The 14,477-nt window shown below is 37.2% G+C and overlaps 1 protein-coding gene across 1 annotated transcript in view; it reads left to right on the top strand.

Moving 5' to 3' along the window:
- LOC122815802 (carnitine O-palmitoyltransferase 1, muscle isoform-like) overlaps positions 1-14,477 on the top strand; it is a 490,419-nt gene that overhangs the window by 59,766 nt on the left and 416,176 nt on the right. Inside the window, exon 3 of the mRNA XM_044088600.1 lies at positions 930-1,069. Within this exon, the coding sequence (XP_043944535.1) occupies positions 930-1,069 (140 nt within the window). The remainder of the gene's footprint in view (positions 1-929; positions 1,070-14,477) is intronic.

Below are 14,477 nucleotides of genomic sequence, written 5' to 3'. Positions count from 1 at the left end.
AAAATCTACTGTTTGAAGGGAAGCACAGAATAGATTAAGTAGGTATCGGGAAAGATCATGAAATTGTACTGCAGGATAGGAACTATCCACATAGGACTACAGAGAAAAAAAGGTCCAACCTGGAAGGGTCACCACCAGAACAGCGCTATTAACTTACAGATTGGATGTAATGAATTACACACAGAGATGCCTTGTTGACCAACAGTAGATATGCATGTAGAAATCATTCAAACAGCCTAATGCTGACCTCAGTAATACAGTTCTGCCTTTAGGTTCACCTGCCACGGGAGGCCATGTGCCCAAAACACTGATGCTCCCTATAACAGTGAATCATGTTGCAAAAATAACCATTTAGCTTACCACTTGATAATCTAGAAGTTCATATCATGTATTAAATAGGATTTATAAATGATGTAGCCATATGAGTACTATATTTGTAAATGAAAAAAGATGGAACATAATATCAGCTATTAATCTAAAAGTTGAGGAAGTATAATGTAATTAGTTATGAAAGTACTTCCTTTCAGTAATTGGAAGTAATATCAGTTTGTGTACAAAGTAGTAAATGACACATACAGCATTTTAAACGTGTGCACTGTGCTTTGTAGAACAGTTATAAATATAGTTCTGTATCCTGCAACAGACATGTGATTTACTGTTACTGGTACTGTTGTTGCTATCTATATAGTAACAGAAGTGCTAAAACATCACACACACACACACACACACACACACACACACACACACACACACACACACACACACACACACACACACACACGCACGCGCATGTATGTGTTTTTGTGAATGCGTGTGTGAAGAGATCTGTGCATGCTTCTATAGAGGACAACAATCAACCATTTTTCTATGTCATCAATCTGCAGTGATACATCTGTTTCACTTGACTGTTTGTGCTTCCTCTTTTTCAGAACAGTGTGCTGACAGGTGTCTACCCTGGTAGCCCTTCAAGCTGGCTTGTTGTGGTATTTGCTACCATGGGTTCCATGTACGTGAAGACTGACCCTTCCTTAGGGCTCATCGATCACATTAGGAAATTGCTACCAGGGGGGTAAGTGAGCGCTGCTTGATTGCACACACAAGTAAGCTCATAATTCATTTATTATTACAGTCAGCAAAATCAAGCCTTCATTTTTCAATTTCTAATTTTTGTGGAAAATTCAGTAACAGGTTAAAATCTATTCTAAATACCACTTTTACAGCTTGACAGTATGTGGTGCTTCTTAACAAAGGTAACCTGTGAATGTTGTATGTTCTATGCCTTAAAACTGAGTCCACACAAGTCTAATGAGCACCTATATTGCTATTATTAGGATATACGTGTAATGTTTTGACATCACCTAGTGTGGTTTGTTGGTGTAGTGTTGGATTTCTACCTGCATCTTGACTGATCTAGTTTCTTAGACTGATCTGTTCTGTAGAAGGTTAGCTAGAAAGAACTGCATGTATCTGAGATCACTTGTGCTCTCTGCGAGTGCAGGGAACTGAATGTAGTTTCAGTCTGACTGATTGAAAGAGGCCAGTGGTTCAGCGAAAAGCTGCTTCACACATTACAAAGGGTACTGACACTTGTAGTTTAGCTATGTATAGAAAAGAAATGTGACATGCTGATATAACAAGACTGAGCTTCTACTAGAAAAGGAGGAACAATGGCTGTAGCAGCTTACACTGAGGTTTGCCTGAGTAATATGGCTATTTGGACCACTGGGGTAGTGGTGACTATGTGCAACGGAGGATAAGAAAAAAATGATGTACTTACCTGACTGTATAGAAACTGCTCCACCAAATGCCAGCTCATTTATCTGACTGAACAGAACATTTCATTTAACAAGGACTACAGTACTGAAAGCATTGCACGACACAAAGATGGAAAGGAAGAATTAAATGACAGTTTCTGAAGCACTTATCCCACAACCCCTAAACTTAAATCTAATAACTTCAGAATTAGATAACATTGAGGAAGAGGGAATCACTATACCCTTTATCATTTCTACAGAAGAATTCCATTACCATTCTGCAAGTTTTTAATGAAGAGTTAGAGAGCAGGAAACATACAGGCATAAATGCAAAGGTTACTTGGCCAGGACATGGGTCAAATGCAGTTTCTCTGCATATGATCAAAGGCTAGTTGATCAGGATCTGTCTAAATACAGTGGGCTGAATTAATACTTAGTCATACGCTAAATACTAGATGCCTTGACCCTGGGCATGACTGTTTGTGTGAGACAACGGTGTATTGTACAGGGGAGTTTCTCCTTTCCACACTGTTGTGTAACTGTGGACTGAGTAGATTTAAGCTTCCACATTAGGGGTGTGGGTGGGCTTGCCCCCCCATAAAAATACAATTGTTTGTCTTACTGGATGGATTGCAGGGGAACTTTGTTCTTGACTAGTTGTGGTTGATCAAGTTTTTGGGGGCAAGCATGTGCCAGTCATTCTCAGCGGAAGCAGTGAATGCTCTTGGAGTGTGAAAAAGCCCACAACAAACAACCTGTTTGGATGTCACAGTTTTAAACAACAATATCAATAAGCCATAGTATCATTTACCTAAATACAATGATCTCACACTTAAACCGAAAGAGGCTAAGTTCTTCTGTAAAAATAGATGGTCATTCATACTGTTATGAATTAAAGATATCTAAAGAGTGTCATTATAGTCAATCCCATATTTGAGATTTATTGCTTTTTATATTTGACATTCGGCTTGCTGTCAGTACAAGGTGAGCGTCACTGACAGTAGATAGGTGAGGCTTATCAACACCTTGAAGGTGTCAGCACCATTATCAATTGCATATTAGTGTTTGGTTGCGCTAAAGAAGACCATACTACAAATCATAATTGAGTGCTGAGCAGAATTTGAGAGAAAGAGAGACATGCATCTGAATTCTGATTAAAATATGATTGGTATGAATTAAGTAAGTTGTTTTGGGACAGTCTTATTATGAAGGAATAAAACTGGGTCCTAATAAAGTCAAAATCATTGCATTAATTGAAGCTCCTAAAAACAAAATTGATCTAGACATTGTTCTTAGCATTTTGAAATGTCTGCGTAGGTTAGATTCATACCAGGGCTACCAGACATTAACACACTATTGAAAAAGTTGTGAGACAGACATGAGACAATGTTCTATTAAATCAAACAACAAAATACTACAGAGCCAGTGGGAAGTTTTCATATTGCTCTCCTGAAACTGCAGTTACATGCTTATGTTTCATAAAATGCTCTAGTGCTTCTTTTTTATAAGAAGGCAAACCATTCAACTATGCATCTCTGAGGAAAACTAGGCATAGATAGGAAAATAACTTTCTGCAGTCCTTTCAGTTGTAAAATTTTTCAGTAGTATATCTGTGGTAAAAAAGGTGATGTGGAGGTTCATCCAAACCATTAAAGGCTATATTTTGTAAAACAGAAACCAGTGACGTACCATATTTGGAAAGAATAATTTTGCCATTAGTATTGTATAATGTGCCAAAAATACATTCCCGTAGCAGATATGCTTTCAGAAATATTTGTTACATCAGGAAGATTTTACCATCAAAGATGAGAGACTGTCAAAGGTAAAACTGGCCAGTTTACAAGATAGAATTTTCTTTGTATGTGCATGTTATTAAATCAGGTTTCCCATAACCAGAAATCAATGAGCACAGTTAACTGCAAAACGTCATAATCACAGACATTAAGTTACACTAAAAGATGGGATCTTTCAACAGGGACAAAAGGTAACCGGACTGCACACTTTCAATGAAGAAATGCTTCAGCATACTCTTACTGGTCAAAGGGCAGGGAAAGGTGCAAAGAAGACGGCAAAGAACTTTTGTATTTCTCAGGTGTGAACAAATAGACTGAAAACAAGGTTGGCAGGTTTCATGAAGAAAATTGATTCAAATGCAGGCAACAATACACTTCTGGACCTTCAGAAACCGAACACCACAACTTTTTTTCTGCAGTCTCTTAAAAAAAAAGAAAAAGCTGTGTTTGCTAAACAGATTCCATAGAAAACAGTATTTGACAATGGTCCAAACTACGGGTCCAGATTTTTCCATATGCACATTATTTTTTTACAAAGAGTACAACGGCATAGACAAAAATACATTCCCAGATGCTAAGGCATTGCTAAACAAGGCAAACAGACAAATATAGAAAGAAAAGGTCCATATTTTATTCCAGAACATTCCAGTTGATAATTTCAAGTTACTGGTATAATTTATGATGATTAAAAGATTATGTGACATTCTGCCATATACACTCTAATAGCTTACTTCCTTTATGAATGAGTATAAATCCTATGCCAATTCATTGTAAGGGAAATATTCAAGCAGATGCAAACAAAACAAAACTATTGTTTTTGTTGTAGGTCTGATCCATTGCTTATTCTGTCAAAAGTAGGCAGTGAGCATTGTTTACAAGAAACTAGACAACGTAAACCATTAGTTTTAATCCATCCAGCTAAAACAGAGAGATCATGCCAGAGACATGTTTCAGATAGGCAGATGTGTTGTAGAAAGTACAGAAGTTTGATGAAGATTTGTATGATCATCCTGTGGAAGTAACTCATGATGTACCAAATTAATTGCTAAATGTGATGAATTGTTCAAAAAGTTGGTAGCTAAATTACTGGAAAAAGGGAAGATGGGTAGTGGATTAAAACAGACTACCATTTGTTTCAAGGGAGTATATGCAGGGCTAGGGAAGAGAATCACAAGCCGGGAAATAACACAAGGAAGAAGGTTATCATCACGGGGATGTGAATCTGTCTGATGGTAACTTGGAGATTCCTTGTGTAAAATAATATGCAGAACTAAGGCACATGTGACTGCTTTTTAGAAGGGATGTTATAAATTAAACTGTTTTTACACAGGCACACGCACACGCACACACACACACACACACACACACACACACACACACACACACACACACACACTAGTCAGAGAGTATTGTTTTATAAAGTGTTACTTTTTGGCTAATAGCAGTTTATCATAAATGGACTGGATTTTTTTTAAGGAAAGACAGCTTTAGGGCACATATGTGAACTTTTGACAAGGCAGGAAATCAAAAAGTCAGGGAAGCCAGACCAAATGCCGAAAGGAGAAATCATATCAAAGGATTTAGTACTAGCTTAATATCTATTAATGTTGGTTCATACTAGATGGCCCCTCAGGATTATCCCAGAACTGAAAACATGGCAACACACAACACAAAACATGACAATATTTGACACAAACAATACCATTATTACCTTCTTAGTTACCACAACTTGTTCCACCACAATTAAACAACTTGCACAAAAATTCAAACCCACAATACTGCAACTGATTACCTACCAGTAAAATACTTCAGAATGGCTGCAGAGGCCATTGCATGGCAAACACCTATACTTATAAACTATTCCCTTTAGGAAGCAATATTCTTCAAACTCAGTAAGCAAATACATTATTCCCTTACCTAAAGGTGGAAATTTCTTGACTTTAACTACATGCCTTAGTCTATGATACAAGTTCAAGGTGTCAAAACTTTGAATGCCTGTCATAGCACTAAAATAGTTTGAATCTCAAAGATTTGAATACACTTCAAATCAAATCACAATGATTAAAAAAAAAATCTATTTCTTGCCCTACCGTGGTCTCCCACACCTCCTACTAATTAAATTTACCAAGTCCAAGATCACACTACAGTGGATAAAGGGTATATTCTATTCCCTGATCCCCACTGTACCACAATCTTGCTCTTAAAAAACACAGTTATGTGAGATCATCTGATTTTCATTCAGCTGTACTGGCTTTTTTCTCATTTCAACAGTTTCCACTTTGAAGTGTTGAAGGTAATCCACGTCTGTAGTCATTTTATTCATTCTTTTCAAATGTGCCCACCTACAGTTGATCAATTACTTAAGAAACAACAAGTTACTCTCCATAACCCAAAATGTATTTACTTATCTTCATAAACTATAAGTATATAAGAAAACAATAGCTCTTAAAACTGGCATTTAAATGCGCCTTATCAGTCATATCTTGCCAGCTTCACACCTCAGATAAATAGTGTAACCTAGAGACTGAACAAAAGCAAAACTTTCAAACTTAGTTTTCAGATGCAAATGAACAATAAAACACAACTCCTGTTTATTTTTTTCCTTATTACATTTTTTTGTCTTTCTATTTAATCAAACTCTTGAGTACCACAACGAAAGAAAACATTTTCATCTTACACCTCTGAGTTTCTGTCAGTATTTCATTTAGCACTTTTTTTCTAAACTGTGTTTTCTGTAAAAATGCATGTTTTCTCCCGGTGTTTTATTGCATCATTTTTGCATTACATACAGTGTTTTGTTGAGATATGCCAGGGAGTTAAACAAGGAAAACTGACATCAGAAACTCAAATTCTAGCTAGAGTATTAAAAACTGTAAATGCAACACAAACAGGATAGCCCAAGTAGCACATATTAATAAAAGGGGTCACATTTTGCACTCTTGCATATTGAACCACAGAACAATGAACTCAACTACATTTCAAGTCTGTCATTAAAACATTTATTAAAATGCTGTATCAGAGATGAGCACTAATACAAATCAAAGGAAGCAATAAAAATATGGATTGATGCTGACAGTCAAAAGTAGGCAATCACAATACTGTTGTAAGATGATGACAGACAGAGAGAGAACAACAGTAAATGATTCTCTCATCATCGGGGTTTCTCTCTGTCCCTCTAAAATGACTTTAGGGAGATGAAGGCATTGACTGTAAAACAAGATCATTCTACCCATGGCAGCCCCCTTTTAGGCCATTTTGAGATATAACAAATTAGAAAATAATAGTAACCTCTGACTTTGATACAGAGACATTAGTAATGTCGAAAATTCAAAATATGCTGCCACTTTTTTTCAGTTTTTGTGTGTGATTCTCCTTTAAGGGATCAGTTATTTATATATATATATATATATATATATATATATATATATATATATATATATATAAATCACATGGACCTCCACTACAGGAGGTTTAAGATATTACATTGTAAAGACTCAAACTTTGTTGGGTTTTCTTGTAGTTTTTACTAAGTAGTTTTGCATTTTGGTTCAGATTATATTTGGGATATTTTGCAGTCATCCTAGAGGTATGAACATCAAGCTTGTATTTAAGCTATGGCTTTCTAAAGAATGGCCAAGCAATCCACTTCTGTTGAACTGATGAACTTGGGGAAAAAAGAGTGAAACATAGCATGTCTGCAGCTAGTGGGGTTTAGCTTTATTTGCCTAAGTGCACCAGTAAAGACTTAACAGTGAAATTAAAAAATCATGTTCAATCAGAAACCATTTAGCTGAAACACTGGCATATCTATCCTTGAGGTATCATTTGCATATGGGCCTTCACTATAGTAGATTTAAGTCACTGCATTATGAAGACTTTAGCTTTGCATAAAAAAAAAAAAAAAAATATATATATATATATATATATATATATATATATATATATACATATAGCTTACAATCAAAATGTGGAATGGCAATTTTATGACTGACACTTGTTCAAAATCATGGCACTCAAGGTCTGCAATGCCGAACTGTAATATTACAAACCATAATAATAAATGTAGAGCTGCATTCGTTATTATGAGTTCGGCATTGTGAATGTACATCTCGGTACAGTGGGGAGTGGGGAATTTCCCATTTTCCTCACTGTAGTGTGATGTTGGAGTTGGTATATTTAAGTTGGAGGGCGTGAAGGAGGGCTTGCCCCCCTGCAAAACATTGATGCTAACACAGACGTTCGATTTGGACAGTTTGGTGTTGTGGGTGGGACTGTCATGGTAATAAGTTCCGATGTTTTTGCATTGTGCATAAACGCACAATTGCCATTCCACATTTTGTTAGTAAACCTATATATATATATATATATATATATATATATATATATATATATATATATATATATATATATACACACACACATAGATGTATAGATAATACAATTAGTCACAGACTCAAATAGTAAAATCACATTTGGTTTAAAACTTGTCTAAATACTTTATTTGTACTAAAAGTTAAATGAAAAAATTTCCAAAACACACAAGAAGATAAATAAAACTGAAAGTTTTTTTTTTCAAGGAGCAAGCCTCCCGCACCTTCTGAACCTAAATATACCAACTCCATGGTTACACAGAAGGATAAAAATCCCCCAAAACAATGGAATTACTGCTAGCACATATTTAGTAACTGCACCAGAAGTGATTTTCAACAGAAAACAATGATTGCAGTTCCCTACTCTGCGCTATTTTACTGACTGTCACCCTTACAAACTAACAGGAATATTACTAGCTTTACAAAACATAGAGAGAGAATGTCATGAACAACAACAGACATTCTGCAAGAAGCATCTAACTAACCCACTTCTCAAAATTAATCCCTAAAATATCGCCATTACATGCATGTGACTAAATGTGCTAGCAAGGAAAAGAATGCATTCAGGCAAAAGTTGCACAACCTATTAGATAAAGCAGGATAAAATGGGTTGGTGTTGATAACAGGTGACCTTGATGATAATACCGGAACAGACAGAATGGGATATGAGGACTGCCTGGGTCCATGTAGGTTGGAGTACTGGAATGATGAAGTAGATATTATGCTAGACATCTGCCTGACAAATGGCTTGATAGTGGTCAACACTTGATGCACCAAGAGAAAAGTTACAAGATATCATACAACAGGGATCAACATACAACTTAGGTAGACATCCTTCTAGTAAGGAAAGGGCATTGATATAGAATCAGAGATTGTGAAGTCATGCACAGTGAAACTGTTATAACCCAACATAAACCACTGATTGCCACAATTAAGGTCTACAGAGACTAGGTTGAAGACATGTTAGTTGATGGATTAAAAACCCAGGAGTTCAAGAAAATACTCAGGGCTCTAGCACCTCAAGAAGATGAAGAGGAAATTGATGAAGTCAGAAGAACAGCAGCATCTCAAAATAGCACATGTGTGTGAAGCCTATAGAACAGTGATATGTGGCTGAGACAAGTATGGAAATATGGTACATTAGGAAAACTGGTGGCAGAATGCAGAAGTCCAAGCAGTAGTGCAGAAACAAGTGGGATATAGAAAATATGGGGAAAAATACAAAAGCAAGCTCACATAGTGTCCAAACTCAGGGGAGATGAATACTGAAATGATAGACATGGAACTGCCTTGCATAACAAAAGATGGAGTTTTAATACATACACAAAAACAAGAACACCACTGGGTTAAGCACTTTCATCTTTTACAAATCTTGGTCTTCTTCAGAAATCAGAATGATACAATTTAATTTATTTTTTTATTTGATTGTTGTAGACCAATCACTCCCAACCAATTAATACCAGTTGAAAAGATAAATGTATTGCCAGTCATTAAAAATTCTTCTTCTTCTTCTTTTGGCTCTTCCCGGTTAGGGGTCGCCACAGCGGATCACCTTGTCTGCTCATGATTGGCAGTGGAGTTTTTTTACGGTGTCGAGTTGCCAGCCTAGTGCCCAACCTTCCACAGAAGGCATGCCAGTCATTAAAAATATTGCTCTTAAATCCTTAAAAATCACATCAAAATTGAAATACAAATCCATAATTATACCAACATAAGAGAAATGTTAAAGAAAAATATAAAAATGTTTGTGAATTCTAGCATGAGTATAAAAACTGTGTGAGTATAAAAAATACTTATTAAATACATGTGACACATCTTACATAGCATCTATAACTTTGCTGATATAAGTTTTAAAACTGGTAATATGTATAGTTGCTCATTAAGCCCAGAAAAAACAAAAGCATTTATTTTAAGTTGCTACATTAGTTCCTTATATTCAATCAATGTTTCACATTGTGCAATATGCTACAAAGTCTAGAAGATTTAGGATCTTTGCCTGGAGGTGTTTACATAGGTATTTTTATACCCCAAGTAGACTCCAAAGAATTTTTCTTCAGATGAATAGCAAATGTTGGAGGTGTGACAGGCAAGAAAGAGGTAGCTGGGAATGTATTTTTTGGGAGTGTAATGATCTGGCAGACTTTAGGGATTCCCTGCAAGCCACTCTGTTGGAGATGCTTTGTGAGTGGATTGGACTAACTGGGAAGATGATATTTTTGAGTTATGCTACAGAATTGGAATTGTCTAGACACAGTACAGTCTGGCTGAGTCTAATTATGGTGGCTGCCAAAAAAACAATTGCTAGAAAATGGAAATCAAAGTGCAGACCAACTTTACTAGAAGTAGTGAGTATAGTAACAGAGATAAAACAATTAGAACTGGAATCTTTAGAAAACGGACAGAGCAAACTCCAAAAGAAAAAATAGGAATTGTGGGAACAATATATGCAGAGCAGGAACAAGGTTTAAGATGCAGGATTTGAATGAGCCATATAATGCTCAACCGACAATTACTGGATGGTTTATAAGTGATGTATAATGTTTGCAACTACAGTTGTTTCAATTGTGTCTGTGATGTAATCTGTTTGCAACTAAAGTAGTAATATTTTGTATGTTTTTCATTTATATAAATGTAAGATTGCCTTTGTCATATGTAAAAATTTAGTAAAGATGTTTGGAAAAAAAATGTTTCACATTGCGCTCCCCCCTTTCGTCTAAGGGTACCACTTCAAGGATACCAAAATTAAACTTTGTAAAATTAAAACAATTCAATGTGTGTTTAATAAGAGAATTGTTAATATTATTATTTTTCAGAGTTGAAGGTGGAGGTGTGCCAATTTATATCAAAAATAAATATACCTCAAGGCTGTTCAAGCAGGACAATGCACTTGACTTTCTCCATGTTCAAATCACCATAGGTAAGATCTGTAACAGGCTCCCCATCTATGTGAAGCAGAGTTCCTCCCTAATCCAATTCAAGTGTAACTTGGACAATTGGATGGGGAACAGGAAATTCATCCCTGGTTTGGCACATATGTCTCTAATGGACACAGGAAGCCTGCAAATGTTTCATCTCCCAAAACCACTTCCTTGCAAGATATAGGTCCTCCTCTATGACCCAGGAAATCCATACCATGAATTTAAACTTATTGGAAACACTCGCCATCTAACCCAATACCATATTTATGGGTGACTTTAATTACCCCACTGTTAACTGGAAATCCTATACAACACCAAACGTACAGGGACAGAGATTCCTGGATTTTGTAAACACAAACTCCCTGGACCAGATTGTCAATATACCAACCAGGGGTGCAACCATACTGGATCTGGTCCCACTAATATTAGAGAGTGCTGCACACTCCCTAGTGTGATGTCTTCCCTGTTAAGGTCAGACCGCAAAATGGTCTTCTTTGAAGTAAAAATAAAACCTGGGCCCCCAGCTAACCCTGGAATATTCAGGAACTAATCTAAGGCTAACGTCATGCTATTAAGTGATAACCTGGCAAAATTTCAAGCCCCTATAAAACCTGAGAAAACTGCTGCCTATGCAGAACTGTTCACAGAAACCCTATGCAGGCATATTAATAGCTGTATAGAGGCAGCTGTACCCACCAGGAAGAGGTAGAGAACTAAGTAATAAAACCAGCCACCCTGATAGAATTACAAAATCAATAGGGTGTATAAGAGAAGGAAGAAAAAATGGCAAAAATTAGGAGGTGCAGCACCCCGCAGGATAAAAGCACACTAAACTAAAACAACTCAGAGGACAAATAAAGCCTTCCAAAGTCAAATTTGAAGTAAATTTGGCATCCCAGCTCAAGGACAACCAAAAGGCATTCTTTAGCTATGTCCACACCCTCAAATGCAATATACAATTATGTGTAGAGCTCATTGTAAATGGAGGTACCTATAGAGAGCCGGAAGATATATAACCTACTGGCCGATAAATTTAGCTCCAACTTTACCCCTCTCTTGCTCTCAACCTTCCCTCAAGAAAAAACATCAGACATAACTCCCCCTGCTATCACTAGGGAATAGATCCTAAATGCTCTATCTAAAGCCAAGAACACTGCATCAGTGGGCCCAGACAATATCCCAGTATGCCTTCTAAATAGCAAGAAACATGACCTGTTAGGTCCTTTGGAATTGCTATTTAATTGTAGCCTCCAAACAGGCTTCATGCCCCATGAATGGAGAGTAGCAACACACATCCCTCTGCACAAAGGTAGGCCATCTATAAACCCTGGAAACTACAGACCCATAAGTCTCACTAGTCTCATATGTAAAGGCATGGAAAGAATTATCATAGAAATGATCAGTAATGATAATGTAAAACTCCATACACTGGGCCCAACCCAGTTTGGTTTCTGCAAAGGCAGGTCTTGCCTACTCAACCTGGTGGACTTCCTTGAGAAGGTCACCAAAGCAATGGATGAGGGCAAATGGTTCACACTGCCTACCTTGACCTGGCCAAGGTATTTGACACAATACCCCACTTAGGCATTGTTGACAAAATCAGGAGGTTAGGTACAAACCCTTATGTCACCCGGTGGATGGCCAACGGGACCTAGGAAGTTAGAATGGGAGAGTCCACCTCTGCAAAGAGGGAAGTCACAAGTGGAGTCCCTCAGGCATTGGTCCTGGGACGGCTCCTTTTTAGCATTTACTTCTCTGACGTTAAGGCCAATGTCAATGGCCTCTGGCTGACTAAATTTGCAAAGAATTGCAAATTAGGAGCTGTCTTTGAATCCCACACCGACACAAATTTTCTCCAGGAAGGGCTGACACAGACAAACAACTGGTGTCATAGCCATGGACTAAAACTAAATGCCAAGAAATGCATAATAGTATCCTTTGGGAAGACATCCACCCCAGGTAACTATCATATTGACAACACGCCCTTTAGAGTTGACCCAGTAGTAAGGGACTTAGGACACACACAGACAATAATCCAGCCTTTGACCATCACGTGTCTATATTACTGAGGAAATCATTCTGTGTTGTGCAACATGGAAACAAAGATATGGGATATAGGTCTAAGGAAGTCACTGTTCCACTGTATTCAGCATTTATCAGACCTATCATTGAGTACAATTCCCCCTTTGGTATGTACCTAACCAGGCATGTCCAACAATTGGAATGTCCACAGAAGTTCCTCACTAAATGAATGCAGGGCGTAAGTAACATGTCCTATGCAGACCACCTCAAGGTCCTATCCCTGCATTTTGTCTCCTACAGGCTGTTGAGGGGAGATCTATGCCTGGCATACAGTTCATTGTAAGACCACTCTCTGATGGACCTCCTGCATATTCAAAAAACAAACAGCACCAAAATTACCCATTCTAATGACTTAAAACTTGCCTGTGATATAAATAGGATCTGCTGGAGAGGCAGGTATGTATCCCAGAGACTACCCTGTCTCTGGAACAGGCTCCCCATCTATGTGAAGCAGAGTTCCTCCCTAATCCAATTCAAGTGTAACTTGGACAATTGGATGGGGAACAGGAAATTCATCCCTGGTTTGGCACATATGTCTCTAATGGACACAGGAAGCCTGCAAATGTTTCATCTCCCAAAACCCTGCCTACACTTATCAAGGGTACCAGAACTTGTCAGAGATTTGGGATGCATGGCTAGGCTTACAAAGGCCTTTGTGTTCATTAGCCTAGTAAACAGCTATGAACCTATAGACAAAATCATTTTTATCCTATAGACTACTTAAGATGTGTAACAGGTATTTCATATGCATTTTTTTTTATTCTCAGAGTTTTTATACTCATACTTGTATTCACATTTTTAATATGTTTTCTTTATCATTTCTCTTATACTGACACAATTCAATACAGTATATTTATCTTTTGGTTGGGTGTGATTGGTCTACAATAATCACTTGATTTGGTTATGTAATTGTATAAATTAATTAAATTGTATTTTTCTGGGTTCTGAAGAAGTCCAACATTTGTAAAGGATGAAAGTGCTTAAGTCATTGGTGTTCTTGTTTCTGTGTATGCATTAAAACTCCTTTGTGTGTTGATATAAGAGGCAGTTCCATGTCTATGATTCCAGTATTTAGCTCCCCTGAGTTTAGACACTATATGAGCTTATTTTTGTACTTTTTTTCAGTTTTAGCTTGAGCTGCATGGTCACACACTCTTTCTTGCAATATAGAAAAGATGGACTAGGCTAAGAAGTAATAAAAGTTGGCTAACAAAGAGCCACATAGTGCAGTCACAATGGTGAAGAAGAAGGAGCCAGGGAAACTCTAACAGCATTTGGAAAGTGAGTCAGCAGATGGAACAAAGAAACTCTATCAGGTTGCAAGGCAAGGACAGAAAGTTAAAGAAGATACTCATCAGACACCATTCATTTGGGATGCCAGCAACAATCTGCTCACCAGTGCAGGTGGCATCAAAGACAGATGAATGGAGTTCTTCTAGCAGCTTCTGAATGCAAAAAAAAAGCTTGCTGAATGTGTACTGTCCCAGACGCAGCCTACAATGAAAGAAGAAGGAAGAAGTGCACATCATAGAGGAAGTATAAATAGCACTAAGGGAAATG

The sequence above is a fragment of the Protopterus annectens genome, chromosome 11.part0, assembly GCF_019279795.1.
Source record: "Protopterus annectens isolate FY-2018-M chromosome 11.part0, PAN1.0, whole genome shotgun sequence".
Taxonomy (NCBI): Eukaryota; Metazoa; Chordata; order Ceratodontiformes; family Protopteridae; genus Protopterus; species Protopterus annectens.
This window is presented reverse-complemented; position numbering and strand designations above follow the sequence as displayed.